The 15,481-nt window shown below is 33.2% G+C and overlaps 1 protein-coding gene and 1 long non-coding RNA gene across 2 annotated transcripts; both read left to right on the top strand.

The window, feature by feature from the left end:
- The first annotated feature begins 7,131 nt into the window (after positions 1-7,131).
- LOC7497595 (protein PLASTID MOVEMENT IMPAIRED 1-RELATED 1) lies at positions 7,132-11,421 on the top strand. Its single transcript, XM_002309164.4, has 3 exons — positions 7,132-7,389; positions 7,600-9,842; positions 9,948-11,421. The coding sequence occupies exons 2-3, from the start codon at positions 7,600-7,602 to the stop codon at positions 11,071-11,073; spliced, it is 3,369 nt and encodes a 1,122-aa protein (XP_002309200.1). The 5' UTR covers positions 7,132-7,389; the 3' UTR covers positions 11,074-11,421.
- A 672-nt stretch (positions 11,422-12,093) lies between these two features.
- Positions 12,094-13,196, top strand: LOC127905422 (uncharacterized). The gene is made up of 3 exons (XR_008059404.1): positions 12,094-12,295; positions 12,413-12,494; positions 12,741-13,196. It is a non-coding gene; the product is annotated as an uncharacterized LOC127905422 (long non-coding RNA).
- Positions 13,197-15,481: the final 2,285 nt, after the last annotated feature.

Genomic DNA, 15,481 nt, shown 5'->3' with positions numbered 1-15,481 from the left:
ATTGATCATTGTTAGAGAATAATATAAATAATATCTCAAGACCTCACCCAATAGCTTAAGCTATTGGATTAAGATGATTATTTGACATTGTATCAGAGCCTTGATGACCAAACGGTCACGAATTCGAATCTTATCATCTTCATTTATTTGATAAAAAAAAATTAAGTACAAGGTAATGTGGGTCTGTACAAGTTTTAAACTCAAAAGATTTTCACTTGAGGATGTATGCTATAGAATAATATAAATAATATCTTGAAATTTCACCTAACCGTTTAAGTCATTGAGTTGAGAAGTATTAAAACTTTTAAATCCACATTTATTTGTGATGGTTCTACATAGGAAGAGTTTGGTATTGAAAAGGTAGAGAGTGTCTAGAGGTTGAAGGAAGATCTGTTATTGTTGTAATGGGTCTTTGAGAGGATTCAAATTGTATAGAGACACTGCCACTAAAGCCTTCTAGTAGACTTAATTATTTTTTATGTTATGGTAATTTTCTTTCTAAGTGCCGCTTTGGCAAGCTTGTTTTTCTTCCCATTTTAATCTTTTTGGGATAAAAGTAGTAGTATGGTGATGATTTGCTTCAGGAAATAAAGTTTATATTTTAGGGAATCAAAAAAATCGATTTGGGTTCTAATTTAGGTTTAAAATTGATTTAAATCCTGTGGAATTGACACAAAGCTTCCATTTATTTATTTTTTTCATCAGCTTTAGGGAATTCAACTACTCGATTTATCATCCAAAATTATATAGTATAACATAAAAAAAATAATTTATTGATATCATTGATTTTTGACCTAATCTAAAATTTCCTTATTTTATTACTTCGTTACTTTATTGTGTACTTGATCTAGCAACTTGTCATATCAATATATATGTGGGCTTAATGTTTAGCTGAACCTAAAGATATTAAGTCTAGCGGCTCACCAGACTCATATGTATTTGAGTTCAGCGGATAACTGAATCCTAAAATATTAGGTATGACGGCTCACCAGATCCATATATATGTATTTAAACTCAATATATAGTTGAACCTAAAAACATTAGGTCCGGTAGCTTACCACACTCATATTTGTTTAGGCTCAATAATCAACTAAACCTAAGAATGTTCGGCTTAGAAGCAAGCTAGATTTGTGTAATAAAGATATGATATTTTGTCAAACCTAGATATTAACATATCATGCCTTTGGCTCTTTTAAATATGAACATAAGCTAAATATTAAATCTTAAAAATATGTTAATCCATCACAAAGGAAAGAAACTCCTTGTTAAGAAAAAAAAAACTATTTTATAATCGAGTTTATCAAAATATGTTCTCCAATAAAACAATAAGAAACTCATGTTTTGTGTTTGTTTAGAAATGTCCTTAGAAGACATCAAGGCAAGGCTAATAATACAATTTTGCAATGGATATATGTTAAAGTAAATTTTCCAAATTTATAATTGTTTTTTAAACATTACTTTTGTAGAAGCTAAAATAATTTATTTTTTATTCATAGAGACTTGTTTTTTATATTTTTTGCATGTAAAAATCCATCTCGCAATATTTTTAACTAAATATATAATTTTTAAATCTATTTTTTTAAATCGCAATTAAAAATATTTTTTTAAATATTTTTTTTTAAATTATAACTGCAAAAACTATCATAATATCAAATATACACCAGAAATATCTCTAACATGATAGCAAAATAAATAAAAAAAATCTAACTATCAATTTAGCATATCATGATTTGTTTTAGCTGCTTTAACGAGATAGCCAAAACAAAAGTTAAAATTCCTTTTTTTTTACAACAGCAATTACTATATATTTTTTTTAAGGAAAGCAATAAAATAGAGTAAGAATTTTAATTAATTTTTTTTTATTTAAACTTCCCTTCTCGTTTCTTATTTTATGTAAAATACAAAATTATTTGTTAAAATGTTATTCCCCATTAAAAAGAGAAAAAAAAAAGAGAGAAGAAGCTAAGATAGTGATAATTTATATCATTCAAAATGGCTTTTGACTTGGAAGATATCGTAAGAAGCTTCTTATTTTAGTAGATGTGATACGCCAAAAGTCTTGAATGATACGAAATTTCAAACCAAACAGTTGGCGCGTTATTTTTTAATATTTTAGAGGTGGGCCCTGCATTGATGATCATGACATGAAGTACAGAGCTAAATAACAACATTATTATGGTACCGTATACAACAAATTCTGGTATTTTTTATGTATTCATTGTAATAAGAATATTGTATCAAGAGGAAATATCTAGGTGATGGTCCAGTAGTAAGAGCTTGGAATCAAGAGGTTTGCTTCCTCTGTGATCTCAGGTTCGAGCCATGTGGTTGCTCATATGATGGCCACTGGAGGCTTACATGGTCGTTAACTTCAGGGCCCGTGGGATTAGTCGAGGTGCACGCAAGCTGACCCGGACACCCACGTTAAACTAAAATATATATATATATATATTGTATCATGAGGGTGTTTGGAAGTATTTTGTAGGGTTTCTCTTTAAAAAATGATTTTATCTTTACAACACAAGAATCTAAGGCAATATGCAGAAAGAAAAGAAAATTAAAAAGAAAAACAAGTAAAGGGAAACATATTGTAGAATTCTTTGCTATTGCTGAGCCCTCGTCATCATCTTATTTATACAGGGGACCTAATATTAAAATTGATGAAAGAATTAATTCAGTTAATTGGAATTAATTTATATCATTTTTAACCGATCAATTCCTGCTTTTTATTGTATTTTAATACCTATTATATCAAGCTCAATTCATTTCTTTCAAAATGTCCTAGGCCAAACCTTCTATAAAGAAAATATGATTTTTTTATTTATTTTACTTTTTCATGTAATTCGACTCTTATCCACAATTCAATTATTTCAATTAACATAATTTTGTAATTTCTATATCAATTAAATCAACCATTTCAATCCCTCTTTAAATGATAAATTGCCGAATTATGCTTCCAAAGAGGAAGCATGAATTTTCTTTAATTTTTTTATAGTTGATACCTTACCCACTTATTTTTCATATAAATAAACATGATTCTAACCAAATTTCATGATAGTTTCATCAAATAAAGTGTAAGCCCCTTGCTCACTTCCTAGGCTGAAACTCTCTAGTAATAAAAGAGTATGTTAATTTTTCTAATTTTGGAATTAATTCACCATCCATTTATTAAATCCTTCCTTTAATTTTTTTTTTTATCATGAATCATATGTCAATTGATCCAACAAATCCAAGCCCTTTTTTATCTAGTGTGGTTGAAATCATCCTGACACAAGACTGCCCTTTTTTTTTTATCAATTTTTCTTTCAATCGTCACTTAACCCATTCTTTATTCATGACTACGAACATACACTAAACATAAAATAATAATCCATATACATAACATACAAATTCAAAACTTTCATGACTCACTTCTCAAATTATTTAACAAAACCTTAATCAATTAAGGTAAAATTGTTTATTAGCTCTAAATTACACTAAAACAAGGATGATTTAACAAGGATTCTCTTTGTTCTTCCTCACTTTCAGTAATTCTTTCAAGCTCCAAACTCTAGTTTTAAAAGTTTTTAATCATTCCTAAAAGCTTGAAATCCCTGCTTAAATCCTTAAAAACTTCTCTAAATACTTGAATCTTCCTCTCTTAAGTGTTTAGTGTAAGAAAATCAAGAAGAAATCAAGGAATTGTTGCCCTCTTTCCTTCTCTATAGTTCGACAACTCTTGGCTTCCATGAGAAGCCAATAAACTATTTATATGTCCCACATAATTGATATTTACAACATTGTTATTGTACTTTAATTCAAGAAATTTTTTATGTATTCTGTTTTCATCTCAGCTGTTTTTTAAAACATACCTTGCCTTGAAGTTTTAATCCATAAAACTTCATTTCATTTCACGCACACACATATTTTGTCTCATTTTATTATCAAGTTAAATTTCTCAATACTTTACTAATACCGTAATATTTTTAACCGGGTGTTTACATCCTTCTTCCAATATACAAAATTTTATCAAATTTATTCATTTAAAAAAAAGAATGAAACAAGCTCAAGTAGTCATTATCAAATAGAAAAGGATGAAATTAAGTTGAGATGGAGTAAAGGGGCAAAAATATAAAAAATGACTAGACCTGATTTTCTAAGTTGTTAGAAATGTAAAGTTACTTTGAGTTTTAAGGTGTTTCTAAATTTATCAACATAGTATTCATCATTTCTTTTAGATTTCAGTTTTTATATTTAGCAATGTCATTTTGTTGAGATGAATAAGGAGAGGTAGTTTTGATGGGTAATACTATTTTGAGAATAAATTTTACTAAAATATATTACATATTGTCCAACTCTATCACTTTTTATTTTTTTTATTTTTTTTGTTTTAATTTTCAACTTTATTCTTGGAATGCTTAAACATTTTAAGAACTCTATCTTTGCTTATTTACAAATAAATATAATAATATCTTGTGCAATCATCTATTAAAGTAATGTAATACTTTTTTTCACCTCTAGCTTACTCAATTTTAAATCATCAATATCAAAGTGAGTTAAATTTAAAGGTTCACTACTTTTTTAATTATTTGAAAAAAAATATTTGTAAATTTTGATTCTACATAGACTTCATTTTTATATTTTTTTAAGAAAAAAACATAGCTGATAATAATTTAAGATTAATTAATCTTTGTTTAGAACTATAATTCATATGTCTTAAACTAAATGTCATATATCACAAGACTTTTAGCAAATAAAAAAGAGATGCATTCTTATTATTATTCTCATATTTGGTTACAATGAATATTGCATTGAATTTTAAAAAATCCATCACATAGATATTCTTTTTTAACAAACATTTTATTCTTTATGAATATAAATTTATAACTCTCGAAGACCATTTGAAACCTATTTTTTCTCAACAGATTGCATAAACAATAATAGATCGTAGATGTCTTTGTTATTTATGAGTTATCAATACTTTTGATCAACCCCTTCATCCCATATTTTATATTTATTTATATAGGTGACCTAAGATTAAAACTATTATAGGAATTAATTTTATTAAATAGAATTAATTCTCATCATTTTTAACCCATAAATATCCACTTTTATTGTATTTTTATACCGAGTTTTTTTCAATTTTAAATACTTGATGTTTTTTTATTAAAAAAAACAAAATCAAACAATCCAAGTGTCAAAAAATGAAGATAATTGATTAGATATATGAGTTCATAGACCGACAAAAAATAATTTTTTGACACCAAAAATCTATTTTACAATTAACTAAATTTCAAGTTCTTGTCAAGTGCGCGCATATGGTTTTAGCTCAAAGCCTGCAATGCATAGGGTCTCTTCTCTTTAAAAAGTTCTTCACGACCTATAAGCCAAATTTTTACTTTCCAATGTATCACTATATGAATAATTTGAAAGGTTTTTTAATTTTTTAATGTGAGATTTAAGGTTATGGGTTTAAAAATCTATCTATCAAGGATTCTTTAAGATCAATTTTTTATTTACTCATAATTGATTTTAGACATGTTAATGTTTAATGTTAAAGTCTTTATGTCAGAAAATATTTTCAAATAAAGTTTTAACCCTATATGTGAGTGTTCATTATTAACTATATGCATATTAACCATGTCAAAACAAATCTCCAATATCATAATAATGCACATTAGATGAAAAATGTTAGTTTATTATTATTATTATTATTTTTCATTATTATCTTTTCAATTCAACATTATATTAGTCAATAAAATATGAAAATCAGACTGAAAGAAATTGACAGAAGGGCATGATTGAGAAATGTCAAAAGTATTCAGGATGCAATTGGAAATAGGTTTATAAGTTTGATACTAAATTGAGGGTTTTTTTTCTTTCTTGGAAAAGTAGAGATCTCACGTGATTCTCGAGGGAGGGAGGGAGGGAAGGAATATCCGGAAAAAAAGAAGAAGAAAATTCAAAATGATGACAGGTGAGGTATATAAAACCATCACATGTTAATATATATATATATATATATATATAATTTTATTTTTCCCGCTTTGAAAGTATTTGGTAGATGCAAGCAAAGCATTTCCGAATGGCAAATGGGACAGCTAAGCCTCGCATCGCCCCCTAACGCTCCCATGTCCAAACAAAACATAAATTTCCGTTTTTTTCGCTTGATTATACGCTCCAATCTAACGCCATTTTTTTTTTCTTGGGCCTTGCTATTACATGGATGTGGATGGGTAGAAAAATTGAAAAATCAAGAAAATTAAAAAAAAAATAATTTAAAAAAAACTATAAAAAAAACTGATTAAAATTTTAAAAAAACCGACCAGTTCGGTTTTATAAGTTTGAAACCGAAAAAATTAAACAAAACCGAACCCAAACCGAAAAAAACTAGAAAAAACCCAGCTAAATAAAAAAAACCGAGCCAAACCGGTTTGAACCGGTTTTTGTTCAAAAAAACCAAACCAAACAGAACCGAAACCAGTCGGTTTGAACCGGTTTCGGTTCATTTTTTTTTAAAATTTTTTTCGGTCTGGTTATTTTTTTTATAAAAACCAAACCGAATCAAAAATAATCACTCCCATGTTGCTACAATATTCCCACGTCATCTATGTGTAATCTCCACGAAATTAATTCATTGTACAGTAATACTTAGATACATAAAATAGCTATATCATATATTTTCACTTTAATACAAATACATATAAGATCCAATTTTGGAGAAAAAAACAAAACCAATGAAAAAGAATTTGAAAAGAAGAAGAAGAAGAAGATATTTTTTACTTAATTTCTAAATCTTGAACTAGATTTTTAAAAATTGAATTTAGAATTTATAAATTAAAATAAATAACTGAATTCAGTTTAAATATAAATAGTTAAATTTAAATGTCTTTGCAAAACTATCTATAAAAGAATTGATAGAATATCATTTTTCAACTCAATTAATAGTATCGTACTAATATGTATATTTATCAAAAATTATAAAAATATTTTTATTTAGATTTTTTTTAATTGTATTCAGTAAAATTTATTACTGTAGAAATCCTTCACACAATATCAAATTATTTATTTTAAAGAAAGGGCCCAAACAGCAATGTAAATTGTAAATAAAAACTCACTGACATAATAAATATATATTACATTTACTTGGAAGTTGGTTTGAAGCCAAGTTTGGATTAGAAGAGGAGGCAGGGAGGGGCAATTCAAAGAGAGGAGAAGAAAAATATTTCTACCTAGCGAGGAACCTGCGATATAAACGGAGTTCAGACAGACATCCACTCTGGGCTCTCTCTCTCTCTCTGCTTTCCTAATCTATTCTGGGTTTTTTCTCTTTAATCCGATTTTTTTTTAATCTTTGACCCCGCTGTTTTAGGTTTTGTTCCGAATTTAAAGAGTTTTTGCCATTCCAAGGTATGCGTTATATATCTTCTTTTGTTATTGTTTTTTGTTTAAAAGACCCGTACTCTTTTAATTTAATCACCATGAACTGGAAGGTAAATTAACTGGTTGATTTTAATTAATTTCTTTTGATTTTTGTCTTATGAGTTTATGTTTCATGGTCATGGGTTTCTCTTGTTTAATAATCTGGTTGTTTTTTTTTTTTTTTGAATTTGTGAGAAGATGATGTTGTCGAAAATTGAAGGCGGGAAAAAGATCAGAGAGGATTCAGGTAATGGCAAGTTGTTGAGTGAAATTGAAACTATAAGCAAAGCCCTTTATCTTGACAAAAACCTTTCAAGAACGGCCTCCGTTTCTACATCTAGTAATCGACCCAGATCAACTGGAAAAACCCAGTTGGTAGATCCTAAATCGAAGCTTGATAATAAACATGGTAGTGAAGACCCGTCTCGCAAGGACAAGAAGTCAATTTGGAATTGGAAGCCTTTAAAAGCCTTTTCAAATGCAAGGAACCGTGAGTTCAATTGTTGTTTCTCTCTTCAAGTCCATTCCATCGAAGGGTTTCCCTCCACTTTTGACAATTTAAGTGTTTGTGTTCACTGGAAGAGACGGGATGGCGAGTTGGTGACGAGCCCTGTCAAGGTTTTTGAAGGGATTGCAGAGTTTGAGGAGAAGCTTACGCATACGTGCGTTGTATATGGGAGTAGGAGCGGACCCCACCACTCAGCTAAGTACGAGGCTAAACATTTTTTGCTCTATGCAGCTCTATTTGGGGCAATGGACCTGGATTTGGGGAAGCATAGGGTTGACCTCACGAGGCTGCTTCCTCTCACATTGGAGGAATTAGAGGAGGACAAGAGCTCGGGAAAGTGGACTACAAGTTATAAGTTGTCAGGAGAAGCTAAAGGTGCTAAGATGAATGTTAGTTTTGGGTACACGGTGGTTAGTGATACTCCCATCTTCCCCAGAAATAATCAGAATGTTAATGAGCTGTTGAGGGTGAAGCTGAATAATGCAAGAACAGTGAAACCAGCACCTAAACTTTGTCAAGGTGATGCCAAAAGCATGGTATATCGTACTGGAAGTCTTCCTGGTAATTATAACCAGCAGCGCCGCGCTGCATCTCGTTCTGTAGAAGATGTAAAAGATCTCCATGAGGTGTTGCCGGTATCAAGTTCAGAACTTGATATTCCTGTAAATATCCTGCATCAGAAATTAGAAGACAAGTTGGATGCTTCAGGTTATAACCCTGAATTTGACGTGTTCACTGAAAATCTTGAGCCAATTAAACAACCCTCCATCTGTGATTCAGATTTGATAAAAAAAGGAACAGAAAATGAGAGTGAAAATAGTGAATTTGCTGTGATTGATCAGGGGATAGAATTGTCATCAGAGGAAGTTAACATAATGTCTGCAGATGTTTCTACTGTAGATGTTAAAATGGATACTGGTTGTCATGTAGCTTCTGAAGAGGTCACTAAGCTTCATCTGCATGATGTGGAAAACAGCAATCATGAAGACGAGCTTGGGTCACATGATTGCAATTTCAAGGATGAAATATGCTCAAAAGAGTCTGTGATGGAAGAATTGGAATCTGCACTAAAAAGCATTTCCATTTTGGAAAGTGACGCGCTTGATTCCCCTGAAGAAAAGGAGGATTACACGGAAGTAAAAACTGGGACGTCGCTTAGCTTAGATGATCTAACTGAATCTGTGGCAAATGAATTCCTGGACATGCTGGGGATGGAGCAAAGTCCATTTGGCTCGAGTTCAGAGAGTGAACCTGAGTCTCCTAGGGAACGCTTGTTAAGACAATTTGAGAAGGATGCCTTGGCTGGCGGTGGTTCTCTGTTTGACTTTGATGTGGACTATGGTGACCAAAGAGAATGTGACTATTATGCCTCAACTGCATCTGGGTTGGGAAACTTCTCTGAGGATTTTGAACTGTTATCAGTTATCCAAACTGCTGAGGAGGAGCTGATGGGAACTCAGTCTGTCAGTGGAAAAGCAAGGGTCAGAATGTTGGAAGACTTGGAGACTGAGTCTTTAATGCGTGAATGGGGCTTGAATGATAAGGCTTTTGATTGTTCTCCACCTAAGAGCTCTGGTGGCTTTGGGAGTCCTATCGATTTGCCTCCTGAAGAGCCGTTTGAATTACCTGCTCTTGGAGAAGGATTGGGTTCATTTCTGCAGACAAAGAACGGTGGATTCTTGAGGTCCATGAATCCTTCAATTTTCCAGAAAGCGAAAAACAGTGGGCACTTGATCATGCAAGTTTCTAGTCCTGTTGTGGTACCAGCAGAAATGGGTTCTGGTATAGTGGATATACAGCAGCGATTGGCTTCAATTGGAATTGAAAAGCTTTCTATGCAAGCAAATAAGCTCATGCCTTTGGAAGATATCACTGGGAAAACAATGCAACAAGTAGCATGGGAAGCTGGTGCCACTCTGGAGGGACCTGAGAGGTTTGTGCTGGATTGAACACTCATTGTGAATTAGAAAGGCATGCTGTTCTTTTTCTCAAATTTCTTCAAATTATGCATTCATTTTATTGTTTCTTCCTGGTTCAGGCAAAGTTTGTTACAGCAAGAATACACTATGGATGATGCATCTCTTGGGCAAACAAGTGTGAATGACAGATCTTCTGCACCCAGATCTAATAAGCTCAGTTCAGGCTCATTGGGTAGTGAGACAGGCTCAGAATACGTATCTCTAGAAGATCTTGCCCCTTTGGCTATGGATAAGATAGAAGCACTCTCAATTGAGGGATTGAGAATACAATCTGGTATGTCAGATGAGGAAGCACCCTCGAACATCAGAGCACAATCTATTGGAGAAATTTCCTCCCTCCAGGGAAAGGGTGTTGACATCAGTGGCTCACTTGGTTTGGAAGGAACCGCTGGATTGCAACTGTTGGACATAAAAGATAGTGCAGATGACATCGATGGATTAATGGGTCTGTCACTGACTCTTGATGAATGGATGCGGCTAGATTCCGGCGATATTGGCGATGAAGATCAAATTAGTGAGCGAACTTCTAAGATACTTGCTGCCCATCATGCTAGCTCCTTGGACTCGATTCGAGGAGGGTCAAAAGGGGGGAGAGGACGTGGAAAGGGATCTGGTAGAAAGTGTGGTTTGCTGGGGAATAACTTTACTGTAGCACTGATGGTGCAACTTCGCGATCCTCTTAGAAATTATGAACCTGTAGGTACACCAATGCTTGCTCTGATTCAAGTGGAGAGAGTGTTTGTCCCACCAAAGCCAAAAATATACTGCAAGGTGTCAGAGTTAAGAAACAACGATGAAGAAGATGATGAGTCAGAGTCAGTGGTGAAGCAGGAGGTTGAGAAGCAGACAAGCGAAAAGGCTCTGGAGGAAGAAGGAATTCCTCAGTACCAAATCACAGAAGTGCATGTTGCTGGTATGAAGTCTGAGCCTGGCAAGAAGAAGCTATGGGGTACCACATCTCAGCAACAATCTGGTTCTCGTTGGCTGCTTGCTAATGGAATGGGGAAGGGTAATAAGCATTCGACTACAAAATCCAAGGGTGTTTCTACAAAATCAGCACCCCCACTGACAACAAAGGTGCAGCGTGGTGACAGTTTATGGAGCGTCTCATCTCGTTTTCATGGTACTGGTGCAAAATGGAAGGAACCCCATAAAAGGAATCCGAATGTGATTTTTCCAAATTAAACTATCAGGTTGCTATGAGTTGAGCATGTATTGAAGTCTGTTCAATGGGGTTCACCTCACCATTTGCGTTGGAAATTGTGGAAATCTCATCCTGATTTGTTACAATACCCAGGGGATTCATGTTGAACCATATGATATATGAATCCTTGGAATTGAGTTGTTTTCCTTAGTGCACACAGTTTACTGGATGGCCCTTGAGTCTATATGAGATCCATGTATTCTGCTTGAGTACTTGTATTTACTTTAGGTGTGGTCAACCAGCGTTAGTCATGCAATGCAAGATAAAATTTACGGATTGTTTTGCTGTATCTGTATTGCTCATTTATAAATTTGTAGGGTCATTAATCATGCCTTTGTGCATCGTAATTTATGTTCTGTTGAAGAAAGTGTTGTTGCAACTTATTTTACCTGCAAGCATGATGCAGCTATTCTGGACCTTGATGAACAAAGCGTTCAAAATGCTATTTTCCATGCTCTTTTACCCGTCTTTGTTTGTCAAAAAACCAAGATAACTGTGTTGGAGTACTTTGATTTCCACATAGCTCTCTGTAATGTTTTCTCACTAGTTACGTCTGTTATATGAATAGACAAGAGAAACTTTGTCGATGAAATTAACAATTCTATTGGGCAAGACTCCAACTTTAATCGGAGTTCTTGATGTATAGGGTTTTCTAAGTTTCAATTTCAACAGGTAAGCCTTTAGCCTTCAAATATTATTTGCTATATAATAGTATATTTACATACATGCACAGCTGACTGCCACATTATGTAGTTTTGAGCAGTTCTGTATCAACTTTACAAATGAAAAACTAAAACAGCAAATTCACTCGGGCTTAGAATTTTTTGACAAAACCATTGGACACCCATTTGCATTTTTGGCCTTGCTGAGTTTTGGTATATGGTGACTGCCATCTTGTATTTGCAAGAAGGAATCAACTGGAGCTACACAGAATTTGTTGATATCCAAGATGCGCTGGATCTGATTGAGAAGGTCTTTTACAGTTGCTTTACACTGTTTCATTCTATAATTTCATTTATTTGAATAATATCATGCCTGACAGAGCACTGAATAATCGGTGGACCTGTGTCCTATTGCAGTATATTCTCTCATCCATTTATGCATCGTCCAACTCCCTATTTCGTGGTCTCTCATAGTTTTAACTGCTTGTTCAATCGTTTGCAGAAACCTGGGGTATCATAGCACTTCTCGATGAATCTCCTGGTATGCAGCTAGTTTTTTTTTTTTTTTCCTACTTGATACATCACTGCTCATACATTTTATGAGCTTGCAGAATTCTATCAAAACTAAATTCTATTCATGTTTGGTTATACTGTGCAGTTTGTATACTCACATTTGTATGAATTGAAAAAAATTGCTTGGCTGGAGACTCATGTTCTTACAGCATGTTTCCTAAATCCTGGTATGCAGCTAGCTTTTTATTCTACTTGATACATCACTGCTCATACATTTTATGAAGCTTGCAGAATTCTATCAAAACTAAAGTTTATTCATGTTTGGTTATAATCAAGCCTAAGCTTTCTCGTACTAGCTTTACCATATCTCACTACGCAGGGGAAGAAAAACAATTTATCTTTATTTTTTCTTTTGCTCAGTTTTGTTAAACTTAAATAGCTTCTAAAATATTCATTTCCTTTTATCCTTCCAGGTGATGAATTTGGATGATCGTTCCTAGACAAATACAAAGATTATGTAGTGGAAGAACATCAGATCTTTTGATAGCTCCCTACCGCCCCTTTGCAGCTGGCCTATTTCCTCCACTTCCAGAGGAATCATCGAAGTCATCTAAATTTTCTGCCATTGGTCACGTTTGAATGTATGAGGTTGTTTACTTTCTTCTCAGTTTTCCTAGATTGAATGAAGTGAAATTGCTGCTTCCTCGTACTTTTGGCTTCTCGTGTTTTTGCTTGTCCAAAACAACATAGTATGCAAACAGCTGCTGCTATTGAATCGGGGATTGTCATACGAGCTAAAGCAAAAACAAGACCGTTTATATCCGTGGCCAACCTTTCTTGCACATCAACATCTCCAGAAAAAAAACATAAGATGCATGGGATTTCAAAGTATTCCACAGAAATCTTATTGGTTCCATAATAAGAAGCAAAGGTCCTTGCAATCCATTTAATCTCTTACGCCTGCAGTTTAAAAAACTAACCAACTTGATTTAGCAATATCGCTTTCTCGCTTCATGAAAATCAAAACAAATTGAAGGAAGAAGAAGAAATTCTTTGCCAATTTGTGAAACCCAATTCGAGCCCACTACTTTCCTCCTCCTCCTCCTCCTCTTCTATTGGGCTTACAAGAATAGACCTTTTGTGAAATCAAGGCTTCATTGGGTGTTTTGGTTTTCCTATCTAGCGAACCCAAAAAGAAAGAACAAATTATACCCGTATTTTTGTTAAGGATTTTGTATGCAATTTCTATCTTTTGATTAACAAAATATACTATTAGTTTCAATGAGATTTAGGCATGAATTTTGATTGTTGATTGCTGATGTCACGAGGGAAAGAATAGATGAAGAGAGAGAGGAGAAGAAGGAAGGGGGAAAACAAGGGAGTTAAAAAATTTGATTTGTTTTTTTTGTGTTATATTACATACGAGGGTCACTGTTATTAAACCCGGCCTGGCCCGACGGGTCGACAAGGGACCCGGTCGACCCGGTGGCTGGACTGGTCTGGGTTTAATAAAAGACCGGCTGTGGCAATCGCCTGGCCAAACCCCGGGCGAACCCGGACGAGACCCGGTGTTTTTTTTTTTTTTCAAATGTGGGATTTGAAACCCATTAGTATATATACTCTATGTTCCCAAGAAAAAATGCATGTTTTTTCAATGTGGGATAAAAAACCTTTTGGTTTAAATACTTCAACTTAAAAGGATAACATAGTATCTTTTCAATGTGGTGTTTGAAGCCCTTTCATATATATACACCATGTTCCCATGAAAAAAACCATGTTTTTTCAATGTGGGATAAAAAACCTTTTGGTTTAAATACTTCAACTTAAAATGATAACATAGTATCTTTTCAATGTGGGATTTGAAGCCCTTTCATATATATACTCTATGTTCCCATGAAAAAAACCATGTTTTTTCAATGTGGGATTTGAAACCCATTAGTATATATACTTTATGTTTCCAAGGAAAAAGTAATGTTTTTTCAATGTGGGATAAAAAACTTTTTTAGTTTAAATACTTTAACTTAAAAACTTAACATAATATCTTTATAATGTGGAATAAATTTTTTTTTTTAAATATTCTTTTAAACTTCATAATATGTATAATCTATATTTACATGGATTTTTTTATATGAAATATTAAAACTTTATTTTTTTTAATTTTTCCGGGTTAATTCGGGTTGACCCGAGTTGACCCCTGAAACCCGGGACCCGGCTCCTTGGTCGGGTAAACCCCCGGGTCGGGTTTAATAACTATGATGAGCACTGTTATTAAATCCGGCCCGGCCCGGCGGGTCGACCCGGGACCCGGTGGCTGGACCGGTCCGGGTTTAACAAAAGACCGACTGTGGCAACAGCCCGGCCAAACCCGGGCGACCCGGGACCCGGGCGAACCCGGACGAGACCCGGTTTTTTTTTTTTTTTTCAAATGTGGGATTTGAAACACATTAGTATATATACTCTATGTTCCCAAGAAAAAAATCATGTTTTTTAATGTGGGATAAAAAACCTTTTGGTTTAAATACTTCAACTTAAAAGGATAACATAGTATTTTTTCAATGTGGGGTTTGAAGCCCTTTCATATATATATACACTATGTTCCCATGAAAAAAAACCATTTTTTTTCAATGTGGGATAAAAAACCTTTTGGTTTAAATACTTCAACTTAAAAGGATAACATAGTATTTTTTCAATGTGGGGTTTGAAGCCCTTTCATATATATATACACTATGTTCCCATGAAAAAAAACCATGTTTTTTCAATGTGGGATAAAAAACCTTTTGGTTTAAATACTTCAACTTAAAAGGATAACATAGTATCTTTTCAATGTGGGGTTTGAAGCCCTTTCATATATATATACACTATGTTTCCATGAAAAAAACCATGTCTTTTCAATGTGGGATAAAAAACCTTTTGGTTTAAATACTTCAACTTAAAAGGATAACATAGTATCTTTTCAATGTGGGGTTTGAAGCCCTTTCATATATATACACTATGTTCCCATGAAAAAAACCATGTTTTTTCAATGTGGGATAAAAAACCTTTTGGTTTAAATACTTCAACTTAAAAGGATAACATAGTATCTTTTCAATGTGGGATTTGAAGCCCTTTCATATATATACTTCATGTTCCCATGAAAAAAGTTATGTTTTTTCAATGTGGGATTCGAAACCCATTAGTATATATACTCTATGTTTCCAAGGAAAAAGTTATGTTT

The sequence above is a fragment of the Populus trichocarpa genome, chromosome 6 (assembly GCF_000002775.5).
Source record: "Populus trichocarpa isolate Nisqually-1 chromosome 6, P.trichocarpa_v4.1, whole genome shotgun sequence".
Lineage (NCBI taxonomy): Eukaryota > Viridiplantae > Streptophyta > Magnoliopsida > Malpighiales > Salicaceae > Populus > Populus trichocarpa.
This window is presented reverse-complemented; position numbering and strand designations above follow the sequence as displayed.

Coding starts and splice junctions, on each gene's coding strand:
- LOC7497595 (XM_002309164.4), top strand. CDS start 7,600: ATGATGTTGTCGAAAATTGAAGGCGGGAAAAAGATCAGAGAGGATTCA. Junction 9,843..9,947: donor ACTCTGGAGGGACCTGAGAG/GTTTGTGCTGGA, acceptor TTCCTGGTTCAG/GCAAAGTTTGTTACAGCAAG.